Below are 14068 nucleotides of genomic sequence, written 5' to 3' on the forward strand. Positions count from 1 at the left end.
AGCTAACGTTAGTTAGCCAGAACCATATGAGCCTAGGAATGTAGCCTCTACTTAGCTAACGTTAGTTAGCCAGAACCATATGAGCCTAGGAATGTAGCCTCTACTTAGCTAACGTTAGTTAGCTAGAACCATATGAGCCTAGGAATGTAGCCTCTACTTAGCTAACGTTAGTTAGCCAGAACCATATGAGCCTAGGAATGTAGCCTCTACTTAGCTAACGTTAGTTAGCCAGAACCATATGAGCCTAGGAATGTAGCCTCTACTTAGCTAACGTTAGTTAGCCAGAACCATATGAGCCTAGGAATGTAGCCTCTACTTAGCTAACGTTAGTTAGCCAGAACCATATGAGCCTAGGAATGTAGCCTCTACTTAGCTAACGTTAGTTAGCCAGAACCATTATTCTCTATGATGGACATGCCACCCATCAGCTTTTGCTGGTGTAAAGATAGACAGGGCGTTCAGAAAACATTCACACCCCTTTACATTCTCCACATTCTGTTGTAATACAGCCTGAATTTAAAATGGATTCAAATCGACATATTGTGTCATAATGTCAAAGTGGAATTATGTTTTTAGAAATTTTAAGAAAGTAATTAAAAATGAAAAGCTGAAATGATTTGATTTAATAAGTATTCAACCACTTTTCTATGTCAAGCCTAAATAAATTCAGCAGTAAAACTGTGCTTAACAAGTCACATAATACGTTGCATGGAGTCACTCTGTATGAAATAATAGTGTTTAACATGATTATTGAATGACTACCTCACCTCTGTACCCCACAATACAATTATCTGTAAGATCCCTTAGTCAAACACAGATTCAACACAGATTCCATAAAAGACCAATGATATTTTCCAATGCCTTGCAAAGAAGGGCACCTAATTGGTAGATGTTTACATTTTTTTGAAGCAGACATGGTGTGGTTATTAACTACACTTTGGATGGTGTATCAATACACCCAGTCACTACATGTGGTTATTAACTACACTTTGGATGGTGTATCAATACACCCAGTCGCTACATGTGGCTATTAACTACACTTTGGATGGTGTATCAATACACCCAGTCACTACATGTGGTTATTAACTACACTTTGGATGGTGTATCAATACACCCAGTCGCTACATGTGGTTATTAACTACACTTTAGATGGTGTATCAATACACCCAGTCACTACATGTGGTTATTAACTACACTTTGGATGGTGTATCAATACACCCAGTCACTACATGTGGTTATTAACTACACTTTGGATGGTGTATCAATACACCCAGTCGCTACATGTGGTTATTAACTACACTTTGGATGGTGTATCAATACACCCAGTCACTACATGTGGTTATTAACTACACTTTGGATGGTGTATCAATACACCCAGTCACTACATGTGGTTATTAACTACACTTTGGATGGTGTATCAATACACCCAGTCACTACATGTGGTTATTAACTACACTTTAGATGGTGTATCAATACACCCAGTCACTACATGTGGTTATTAACTACACTTTGGATGGTGTATCAATACACCCAGTCGCTACAAAGGGGATTCTAACATGTATTGACTCAGAGGTGTGAATGCTTACGGAAATGAGATATTTATATATTTCATTTTCTGTAAATTAGCAAACATTTTCTAAATACATGTTTTCACTTTGTCAATATGGGTAGCTATTATTGTTTCTCTCACATAATTAGTTATCGTTAGTGTACAGTGCTAGATAGCTAGATAGTTAGCTACTGGCTATATGTTAACTAGCTGGCTAGAGATGTTACCTACAGCAACCCACAATCACATTTATTTTCCTGTTGCACAAAGCTTGCTTTTCACAGAGTAGACAGTTTTTGCTACAGGCCCTCATACACTGAGAGGAAAACCATTAGCAGATAAGACAAAATAACACATTCAGCAATGTTAGCAACCTGAAGTGAAACGTAGCCATCAGTCAGTCTCTCTTCTTTCAGAAATCTTAAAACCTTAATCATAGATCATTTGTTTGTTCCTGGTCTCAACTAACACAACACAGCACCCGACCCTTTCAAAGAAATGATGTTGCTATTCTTAGCTTCCTTGGGAGTGCTGCACTACAACTATACATTAGCCCACTGTAGGACGGTCCTGGAGGATATATAGTGAAATATATATAATCTACTGATGAAATTATAGCATTAGAAGTGCAGATAGATTTCCAATGGTAACTGATATTCTACTCTTATAAAAGCCATCCATTGTTATTGTATTACTACTGGTCACTGATATTCTACTGTTATAAAAGCCATCCATTGATGTTGTATTACTACTGGTCACTGATATTCTACTGTTATAAAAGCCATCCATTGATGTTGTATTACTACTGGTCACTGATATTCTACTGTTATAAAAGCCATCCATTGATGTTGTATTACTACTGGTCACTGATATTCTACTGTTATAAAAGCCATCCATTGATGTTGTATTACTACTGGTCACTGATATTCTACTGTTATAAAAGCCATCCATTGATGTTGTATTACCACTGGTCACTGATATTCTACTGTTATAAAAGCCATCCATTGATGTTGTATTACCACTGGTCACTGATATTCTACTGTTATAAAAGCCATCCATTGATGTTGTATTACCACTGGTCACTGATATTCTACTGTTATAAAAGCCATCCATTGATGTTGTATTACCACTGGTCACTGATATTCTACTCTTATAAAAGCCATCCATTGATGTTGTATCTGCACTAGTTTACTTTGTGAACCAGTCCTACATCCATATTTGACTTAGTAATGTGGCCTGTTTATGGAAACAGCAGACACACTGACCCAGATTGTGGTGTTCTTGCCCAGGATCAAACATCGAACCCAGTCTTTCGCTCTAGGGAGTTCCAGACATTCTATGGAACATCTTTGGGCCCAGCTGAGAGCTCTAGAACCTTCTCCGACCCTCCCTAGAGAACTGTAGGCCAGGCACTGTCAGTCAGCAACCAAAATGGCAGTCTATTCCCTACATTTAGCACTACTTTTGACCAGAGTCCTATGGGCCCTAGTCAAAAGTAGTGCACTATATTATAGGGAGTATGGTGTCATTGTAACCAGTCAGTCAGTGTAGTATCAGTTTGGTGGTGTCACAACCTACTGTTCTGTTTCCCCAGGAGGTAAATGAAAGAGAGAGAGATGAAAGAGGAAAAGGAAATGTGACATTCTCTGTTCTCCAACCCATGACACACGTTCCCTTGAAGATAAAGACAAATAAAGTGCAAAGAGGACATAGTGTAGATCTGAACCTGAAAAAGTAGAAAGGCTCCAATTAACTTCCTTTTGAGTAGTTCTCTTTCATTCTCCTTTTCTGGGGCAGTTCAGGTGAGGTGAGAAGAAAGGCAGGCTCAGAAGTGTACCAAGACCGCTTTCTACCAAGTCATCCTTTCATGAGCTACATTGTATTAATATGTTTCAAAACATATTACCACTCTAGAGAGAAAGTCATTCATTTTTATTCAGCATTAGACTCCCCCCCATATCTATTTTCAGGAAGTAAATAAGCTAACGCTAGACAAAAGGAGAGGAGGCGTGTCATTTGAAGTTGATTTGGGGATTTGTCTTGCTTTGCTGTGGAGCTAGACTAGATATACGCTGCATGAGATGAGGGAGCGGCACGGAATGCGTCCCAAATGGCACCCTATTCCCTGCACCCCAGGAAGGCAGCAGCTAATGGGGATCCATAATGAATACAGTGCAGTACTTTTGTAGTAGTGCAGTAAAAAGGGAATTGGGTGCCATTTGTGAAACAGACAGTGTTTAAATATCTCTGTTAGATTCAGGTTGTTTGGTAGAGACACTTCACTGTGATTAATTTAACATAGAAAAGGCCAGAGTTCCAGACGTGTCTATTTTCAATCTTTTGTGACTCTCTCCAAATGGACCATGAAATCGCACCCTAAGTTGGCCCCCCAGTGCCTAATTTCTCTCCTCTCGCTCTGTCCGGGCTCCAGTTCACTTGTATTTGGGTTGACTTGCTTCACGTGGGTCGTTTTGTGTGTCAGGTCTTGTCCTGCAGTGCCACAGCTGGTGTGTTTGTCAAGTGCCTCACAGAGAGGTGTGACATGACATTTTGTGTTGTTCTTTGCATCAAAGGACATTCATAATATCAGCTAAACCTGTATGTACATCAATAGTATCAACATCCTGAATGAGGTGTCATGTTGTAAACGTTGAATGTCATTTTGTCTTTGGTAAGTCTATGAAACACAACTCATTTAGGGAAAACCACACAAGCATTTTATTAACACACCTTTTGTGCAAACAGACAAACTAATGCATTTGTCTGACATATACCTTTATAATAAGACAGAACATAAAGTTTAGTCATATGGTTTGTATGATTGTGAAGCATTTATGTAGTGCTTATGAAGCCTTTATGTAGTGATTATGAAGCCATTATGAAGCTATATATAGCCTTTATAAGATGCACTTTGTTTAAAGTGGGACCGAACATACTGTATTTGTGTAGCAGTGCCTAAGTGACACAACTTCCAACCAGTGTCCATCTCATGCTGTACATCACTGTGTTTTCCACCCAGGAACCACACAGCGGTGAGCTCCAAGGTCATCGCTGTCACAGTGAGACCAGAGCCCAGGATAACAGAGTCACACCTGGAGATCGAGCTGGCTCACCTGGCCAACGTAAGGACCTTGATTTTATTCATCTTTCATCTTTCATTTTAATTCATCGAAGGAAGAATGACCTCCTCACAATGTAAGTACTTGCCCAAGACTCCCTCACTTCTTGAAAAGGCATACAAGCGATACAGAGAAGGCAGATGTTTAATAGCTATCCAATCAGCTAATCGTGTAACTGATACATTGGACCCAGTTACATGACGGCAATCCATGTAACTGAGTCCACACTAAAACACGGTTACAAAAGTTAATTGTACAGAGAAGATACTGTATATCTGGACCTATATTCACAAAGCATCTCAGAGTACGAGTGCTAATCTAGGATCAGGTCCTCCCTGTCCATATTAACCTAATTCATTTTATTCTAAAAGGCAAAACTGACCCCAGATCAGCAGTGCTACTCTAAGACACTTGATAAATACAGGCCCAGATCTGAATCAGGAGGACAAGTTGAAATATATGGGCTCTGACAATGACATGCTGCTTTGCATCACCTCTGAACGATCGTCTTTATCTCAGAGATTAACCAAAAGGCCAGGGTTGTAAAGAGAGCTTGTCCTTGTAATTATCTGGACAGTTCTCTCTCTCTCTCTCTCTCTCTCTCTCTCTCTCATGACACACCTGCTACACTGGGCGCCTGCAAATGAGTTATTGAATCAATGACTCTACCATTGTTTGTTGGCTAATGCACTCTAAACGTGTGGCTGTAGCCATTGTTGGGTTCTTCAACGCTAATTGAGGCTAAAGTGATTCAAAGTGAAACTGCCACCAATTCTCATTGGCATTTTACATTTTAACCCTGAACTGCAATCTAAAGAGGTCTCGCCATAGCCGTTAGTTAAAAGAACAATTTGTTTAGTGAGTTATTCTTGGACAATTACGAGTAGAATCTACTATCTGTGAGGCTTTGGTCATTTTGATGTGGTTATCTAACAATGAGTGAAGGTTTTCAGCGTGCTCTCTTCTTCTTGGTAATGCAGGGAACCCTGAGTCCTTACTGTGCACTGTGGGATAACAGCATCATGTAAGTGAACAAGCTTTCCTTTTTGCTGTTTTCTCCTTGCTCTTCTCTAATCCATGGTGATGTTGATGTATCTGTTATGTATGGAATTACCGTTTTGATTTCTATTGATATAAACTACATTTCTAAATGCTCTGAAGATGAAAACACTGTTTTGTCCATCTTCTAAGAGGTTCAAGGGTGCTTACTCTTGGCAAAGTATACTGTACGCAATCCTACTCAAAATGTCTTCAGACTATCCTATACTCTGTATTTATTAGTGCCGGGCCCGTCGTCCTCTGTAAGGGGATTTGAGGACAATTACTTCAGCAGAAAAAAAAGCCTATGAAGATTAAAATCAGATTAAATGAATAAATCTTCTAAATAACATCGGGGAATTAAGTCTGGGTCTGCATCCCAAACGGTATCCTGTTCCCTTTATCGTGCACTACGTTTGACTAAAGCCTGGGCACTTTATAGTAAATAGGGACGCAGTTTGACTTTTGCCTTCATGGTGAACTACTGTTGACCAAAATCTGGGCACTTCATAGGAAATAGGGACGCAGTCTGACTTTTCTCTTGACAACGTACAGTAAAATGAGGGGAACAGGGACATTAAATCACCGATCCCCTATTATTTCCCATACAGGGTAACTGTATTTCATTCAGCTACAGGCACCTATTATTTCCCATACAGGGTAACTGTATTTCATTCAGCTACAGGCACCTATTATTTCCCATACAGGGTAACTGTATTTCATTCAGCTACAGGCACCTATTATTCAGCAATTGTATGAGACAATAAGCGGCGAAGGCCAGAGGAAATTCAATGTAGGTTTTGAATGCATCTTTTGTCCTCAGTGTTGTATTTCAGCCATTGTATTACAGCCGTAATAGCACACTGATAAGGGTAAATCGAATGAAAGATCCTTTGTGCCGCTGGAAAATCAAGGAACTCAGTGATTTGATAGAAGCTGGTTTCAATGCCATCATTATTTGTTCCTTGTGTTCTTTGTTCCTTACACATTGTGCGTCAGAAAATATACCATCATTATATACATTAGACTCAAATCTTACCTCTATTTAATTTAACCTGCTTTCTTATTCTGGTTTCTTAATCCTCACCTGAAAGGACTAGATAGCATAGTTTATCCTGTGTAGGACCTTAATTTGAACCAGTTTGCAACAGCAAGAAAAATAACGCTGCAGCAACAGGAAATGTTAATTATTATGTGGATTATAATTCATGGACATTTTTGTAAGTGTTGATACTATTTTTGTGAAGGGAAAGCAAGTCTGAAATTTCAAAGAGGAAATAACAAACTTTAGAAGCCTTCTTAAACTCAAATAAAATACAAGTTGAATTTCCTGCGGTATAGGAAAATTCTCAGTTACAAAAGAGTGACCAAATTAAGATCCTACATCTGTACAACCTTTAAATTGAAGAATGTCAACAGATAACGTCAACTATATATCCCATACACAGTTCCCTTCATCTGTTTCTGAAATATTTTAAACATTCATATTATTTGTACATTGAGACAGGACTCCCTCACAGCTTTCAGAAGCATTGTTCTTCATGACTCATTATTTCCTTCTATCCTGTGTGTTCTATCCTTCTATCCTGTGTGTTCTATCATTCTATCCTGTGTTCTATCCTTCTATCCTGTGTGTTCTATCCTTCTATCCTGTGTGTTCTATCCTTCTATCCTGTGTGTTCTATCCTTCTATCCTGTGTGTTCTATCCTTCTATCCTGTGTGTTCTATCCTTCTATCCTGTGTGTTCTATCCTTCTATCCTGTGTGTTCTATCCTTCTATCCTGTGTGTTCTATCCTTCTATCCTTCTATCCTGTGTGTTCTATCCTTCTATCCTGTGTGTTCTATCCTTCTGTCCTGTGTGTTCTAACCTTCTATCCTGTGTGTTCTATCCTTCTATCCTGTGTGTTCTATCCTTCTATCCTGTGTGTTCTATCCTTCTATCCTTCTATCCTGTGTGTTCTATCCTTCTATCCTGTGTGTTCTATCCTTCTATCCTGTGTGTTCTATCCTTCTATCCTGTGTTCTATCCTTCTATCCTGTGTGTTCTATCCTTCTATCCTGTGTTCTATCCTTCTATCCTGTGTTCTATCCTTCTATCCTGTGTGTTCTGTCCTTCTATCCTGTGTGTTCTATCCTTCTATCCTGTGTGTTCTATCCTTCTATCCTGTGTGTTCTATCCTTCTATCCTGTGTGTTCTATCCTTCTATCCTGTGTGTTCTATCCTTCTATCCTGTGTGTTCTATCCTTCTATCCTGTGTGTTCTATCCCTCTATCCTGTGTGTTCTATCCTTCTATCCTGTGTTCTATCCTTCTATCCTGTGTGTTCTATCCTTCTATCCTGTGTGTTCTATCCCTCTATCCTGTGTGTTCTATCCTTCTATCCTGTGTTCTATCCTTCTATCCTGTGTGTTCTGTCCTTCTATCCTGTGTGTTCTATCCTTCTATCCTGTGTTCTATCCTTCTATCCTGTGTGTTCTATCCTTCTATCCTGTGTTCTATCCTTCTATCCTGTGTGTTCTATCCTTCTATCCTGTGTGTTCTATCCTTCTATCCTGTGTGTTCTATCCTTCTATCCTTCTATCCTGTGTGTTCTATCCTTCTATCCTTGTGTTCTATCCTTCTGTCCTGTGTGTTCTAACTTCTATCCTGTGTGTTCTATCCTTCTATCCTGTGTGTTCTATCCTTCTATCCTGTGTGTTCTATCCTTCTATCCTTCTATCCTGTGTGTTCTATCCTTCTATCCTGTGTGTTCTATCCTTCTATCCTGTGTGTTCTATCCTTCTATCCTTCTATCCTGTGTGTTCTATCCTTCTATCCTGTGTGTTCTATCCTTCTATCCTGTGTTCTATCCTTCTATCCTGTGTGTTCTATCCTTCTATCCTGTGTTCTATCCTTCTATCCTGTGTTCTATCCTTCTATCCTGTGTGTTCTGTCCTTCTATCCTGTGTGTTCTATCCTTCTATCCTGTGTGTTCTATCCTTCTATCCTGTGTGTTCTATCCTTCTATCCTGTGTGTTCTATCCTTCTATCCTGTGTGTTCTATCCTTCTATCCTGTGTGTTCTATCCTTCTATCCTGTGTGTTTCTATCCCTCTATCCTGTGTGTTCTATCCTTCTATCCTGTGTTCTATCCTTCTATCCTGTGTGTTCTGTCCTTCTATCCTGTGTGTTCTATCCTTCTATCCTGTGTGTTCTGTCCTTCTATCCTGTGTGTTCTGTCCTTCTATCCTGTGTGTTCTATCCTTCTATCCTGTGTTCTATCCTTCTATCCTGTGTGTTCTATCCTTTCTATCCTGTGTGTTCTATCCTTCTATCCTGTGTGTTCTATCCTTTTCCTGTGTGTTCTATCCTTCTATCCTGTGTGTTCTATCCTTCTATCCTGTGTGTTCTATCCTTCTATCCTGTGTGTTCTATCCTTCTATCCTGTGTTCTATCCTTCTATCCTGTGTTCTATCCTTCTATCCTGTGTTCTATCCTTCTATCCTGTGTGTTCTATCCTTCTATCCTGTGTGTTCAACCCTTCTGTCCTATGTGTTCTATCCTTCTATCCTGTGTGTTCTGTCCTTTATTCCTGTGTGTTCTATCCTTCTATCCTGTGTGTTCTGTCCTTTATTCCTGTGTGTTCTATCCTTCTATCCTGTGTGTTCTATCCTTCTATCCTGTGTGTTCTATCCATCTATCCTGTGTGTTCTGTCCTTTATTCCTGTGTGTTCTGTCCTTCTATCCTGTGTGTTCTATCCTTCTATCCTGTGTGTTCTATCCTTCTATCCTGTGTGTTCTGTCCTTTATTCCTGTGTGTTCTGTCCTTCTATCCTGTGTGTTCTATCCTTCTATCCTGTGTTCTATCCTTCTATCCTGTGTGTTCTGTCCTTTATTCCTGTGTGTTCTGTCCTTCTATCCTGTGTGTTCTATCCTTTTATCCTGTGTGTTCTGTCCTTCTATCCTGTGTGTTCTATCCTTCTATCCTTTGTTCTATCCTTCTATCCTGTGTGTTCTATCCTTCTATCCTGTGTGTTCTATCCTTCTATCCTGTGTGTTCTATCCTTCTATCCTGTGTGTTCTATCCTTCTATCCTGTGTGTTAATTATTATGTGGATTATAATTCATGGATATTTTTGTAGGGGTTGATACTATTTTTGTGAAGGGAAAGCAAGTCTGAAATTTCAAAGAGGAAATAACAAACTTTAGAAGCCTTCTTAAACTCAAATAAAATACAAGTTGAATTTCCTGCTGTATAGGAAAATTCTCAGTTACAAAAGAGTGACCAAATTAAGATCCTACATCTGTACAACCTTTAAATTGAAGAATGTCAACAGATAACGTCAACACTATATATCCCATACACAGTTCCCTTCATCTGTTTCTGAAATATTTTAAACATTCATATTATTTGTACATTGAGACAGGACTCCCTCACAGCTTTCAGAAGCATTGTTCTTCATGACTCATTATTTCCTTCTATCCTGTGTGTTCTATCCTTCTATCCTGTGTGTTCTATCATTCTATCCTGTGTGTTCTATCATTCTATCCTGTGTGTTCTATTCTTCTATCCTTCTATCCTGTGTGTTCTATCCTTCTATCCTGTGTGTTCTATCCTTCTATCCTGTGTGTTCTATCCTTCTATCCTGTGTTCTAACCTTCTATCCTGTGTGTTCTATCCTTCTATCCTGTGTGTTCTATCCTTCTATCCTGTGTGTTCTATCCTTCTATCCTGTGTTCTATCCTTCTATCCTGTGTGTTCTATCCTTCTATCCTGTGTGTTCTATCCTTCTATCCTGTGTGTTCTATCATTCTATCCTGTGTGTTCTGTCCTTCTATCCTGTGTGTTCTATCCTTCTATCCTGTGTGTTCTGTACTTCTATCCTGTGTGTTCTATCCTTCTATCCTGTGTTCTATCCTTCTATCCTGTGTGTTCTATCCTTCTATCCTGTGTTCTATCATTCTATCCTGTGTTCTATCCTTCTATCCTGTGTGTTCTATCCTTCTATCCTGTGTGTTCTATCCTTCTATCCTGTGTGTTCTATCCTTCTATCATGTGTGTTCTATCCATCTATCCTGTGTGTTCTGTCCTTCTGTCCTGTGTGTTCTATCATTCTATCCTGTGTGTTCTATACTTCTATCCTGTGTGTTCTGTCCTTCTATCCTGTGTGTTCTATCCTTCTGTCCTGTGTGTTCTATCCTTCTATCCTGTGTTCTATACTTCTATCCTGTGTGTTCTATACTTCTATCCTGTGTGTTCTATCCATCTATCCTGTGTGTTCTGTCCTTCTGTCCTGTGTGTTCTATCCTTCTATCCTCTGTGTTCTATCCTTCTATCCTGTGTGTTCTATCCTTCTATCCTGTGTGTTCTATCCTTCTATCCTGTGTTCTATCCTTCTATCCTGTGTGTTCTGAGTTTCTATCCTGTGTGTTCTATCCTTCTATCCTGTGTTCTATCCTTCTATCCTGTGTGTTCTGTCCTTCTATCCTGTGTGTTCTATCCTTCTATCCTGTGTGTTCTATCCTTCTATCCTGTGTGTTCTATCCTTCTGTCCTGTGTGTTCTATCCTTCTATCCTGTGTGTTCTATCCTTCTATCCTGTGTGTTCTATCCTTCTATCCTGTGTGTTCTATCCTTCTATCCTGTGTGTTCTATCCTTCTATCCTGTGTGTTCTATCCTTCTATCCTGTGTGTTCTATCCTTCTATTCTGTGTGTTCTATCCTTCTGTCCTGTGTTCTATCCTTCTATCCTGTGTGTTCTGTCCTTCTATCGTGTGTTCTATCCTTCTATCCTGTGTTCTGTCCTTCTATCCTGTGTGTTCTATCCTTCTATCCTGTGTGTTCTATCCTTCTATCCTGTGTGTTCTATCCTTCTATCCTGTGTTCTATCCTTCTATCCTGTGTGTTCTATCCTTCTATCCTGTGTGTTCTATCCTTCTATCCTGTGTGTTCTATCCATCTATCCTGTGTGTTCTATACTTCTATCCTGTGTTCTATCCTTCTATCCTGTGTGTTCTATCCTTCTATCCTGTGTGTTCTATCCTTCTATCCTGTGTGTTCTATCCTTCTATCCTGTGTTCTATCCTTCTATCCTGTGTGTTCTATCCTTCTATCCTGTGTGTTCTATCCTTCTATCCTGTGTGTTCTATCCTTCTATCCTGTGTGTTCTATCCTTCTATCCTGTGTGTTCTATCCTTCTATCCTGTGTGTTCTATCCTTCTATCCTGTGTGTTCTATCCTTCTATCCTGTGTGTTCTATCCTTCTATCCTGTGTGTTCTATCCTTCTATCCTGTGTGTTCTGTCCTTCTATCCTGTGTGTTCTGTCCTTCTATCCTGTGTGTTCTATCCTTCTATCCTGTGTGTTCTATCCTGCTATCCTGTGTGTTCTATCCTGCTATCCTGTGTGTTCTATCCTTCTATCCTGTGTGTTCTGTCCTTCTATCCTGTGTGTTCTGTCCTTCTATCCTGTGTGTTCTATCCTTCTATCCTGTGTGTTCTATCCTTCTATCCTGTGTGTTCTATCCTTCTATCCTGTGTTCTATCCTCTATCCTGTGTTCTATCCTTCTATCCTGTGTGTTCTATCCATCTATCCTGTGTGTTCTATCCTTCTATCCTGTGTGTTCTATCCTTCTGTCCTGTGTGTTCTATCCTTCTATCCTGTGTGTTCTATCCTTCTATCCTGTGTGTTCTATCCTTCTATCCTGTGTGTTCTATCCTTCTATCCTGTGTGTTCTATCCTTCTATCCTGTGTGTTCTATCCTTCTATCCTGTGTGTTCTATCCTTCTGTCCTGTGTTCTATCCTTCTATCCTGTGTGTTCTGTCCTTCTATCGTGTGTTCTATCCTTCTATCCTGTGTTCTGTCCTTCTATCCTGTGTGTTCTATCCTTCTATCCTGTGTGTTCTATCCTTCTATCCTGTGTGTTCTATCCTTCTATTCTGTGTTCTATCCTTCTATCCTGTGTGTTCTATCCATCTATCCTGTGTGTTCTATCCTTCTATCCTGTGTTCTATCCATCTATCCTGTGTGTTCTATCCTTCTATCCTGTGTTCTATCCTTCTATCCTGTGTGTTCTATCCTTCTATCCTGTGTGTTCTATCCTTCTATCCTGTGTTCTATCCTTCTATCCTGTGTTCTATCCTTCTATCCTGTGTGTTCTATCCTTCTATCCTGTGTGTTCTATCCTTCTATCCTGTGTTCTATCCTTCTATCCTGTGTGTTCTATCCTTCTATCCTGTGTGTTCTATCCTTCTATCCTGTGTGTTCTATCCTTCTATCCTGTGTGTTCTATCCTTCTATCCTGTGTGTTCTGTCCTTCTATCCTGTGTGTTCTGTCCTTCTATCCTGTGTGTTCTATCCTTCTATCCTGTGTGTTCTATCCTTCTATCCTGCTATCCTGTGTGTTCTATCCTGCTATCCTGTGTGTTCTATCCTTCTATCCTGTGTGTTCTGTCCTTCTATCCTGTGTGTTCTGTCCTTCTATCCTGTGTGTTCTATCCTTCTATCCTGTGTGTTCTATCCTTCTATCCTGTGTGTTCTATCCTTCTATCCTGTGTTCTATCCTTCTATCCTGTGTTCTATCCTTCTATCCTGTGTGTTCTATCCATCTATCCTGTGTGTTCTATCCTTCTATCCTGTGTGTTCTATCCTTCTATCCTGTGTGTTCTATCCTATCCTGTGTGTTCTGTCCTTCTATCCTGTGTTCTATCCTTCTATCCTGTGTGTTCTATCCTTCTATCCTGTGTGTTCTATTCTTCTATCCTGTGTGTTCTATCCTTCTATCCTGTGTGTTCTATCCTTCTATCCTGTGTGTTCTATCCTTCTATCCTGTGTGTTCTATTCTTCTATCCTGTGTGTTCTATTCTTCTATCCTGTGTGTTCTATCCTTCTATCCTCTGTGTTCTATCCTTCTATCCTGTGTGTTCTATCCTTCTATCCTGTGTGTTCTATCCTTCTATCCTGTGTTCTATCCTTCTATCCTGTGTGTTCTGAGTTTCTATCCTGTGTGTTCTATCCTTCTATCCTGTGTTCTATCCTTCTATCCTGTGTGTTCTGTCCTTCTATCCTGTGTGTTCTATCCTTCTATCCTGTGTGTTCTATCCTTCTATCCTGTGTGTTCTATCCTTCTGTCCTGTGTGTTCTATCCTTCTATCCTGTGTGTTCTATCCTTCTATCATGTGTGTTCTATCCTTCTATCCTGTGTGTTCTATCCTTCTATCCTGTGTGTTCTATCCTTCTATCCTGTGTGTTCTATCCTTCTATCCTGTGTGTTCTATCCTTCTATTCTGTGTGTTCTATCCTTCTGTCCTGTGTTCTATCCTTCTATCCTGTGTGTTCTGTCCTTCTATCGTGTGTTCTATCCTTCTATCCTGTGTTCTGTC

General features: G+C 39.8%; 1 protein-coding gene across 1 annotated transcript in view; it reads left to right on the plus strand.

Moving 5' to 3' along the window:
• Positions 1 to 14068, plus strand: part of adgrb3 (adhesion G protein-coupled receptor B3) — a gene marked incomplete in the record, with an annotated part of 281919 nt that overhangs the window by 122343 nt on the left and 145508 nt on the right. The window contains 2 exon segments of the mRNA XM_029697579.1: positions 4569 to 4671; positions 5649 to 5692. Coding sequence (XP_029553439.1) covers positions 4569 to 4671; positions 5649 to 5692 — 147 coding nt within the window.

This window comes from Salmo trutta, chromosome 18, assembly GCF_901001165.1.
Source record: "Salmo trutta chromosome 18, fSalTru1.1, whole genome shotgun sequence".
NCBI lineage: Eukaryota > Metazoa > Chordata > Actinopteri > Salmoniformes > Salmonidae > Salmo > Salmo trutta.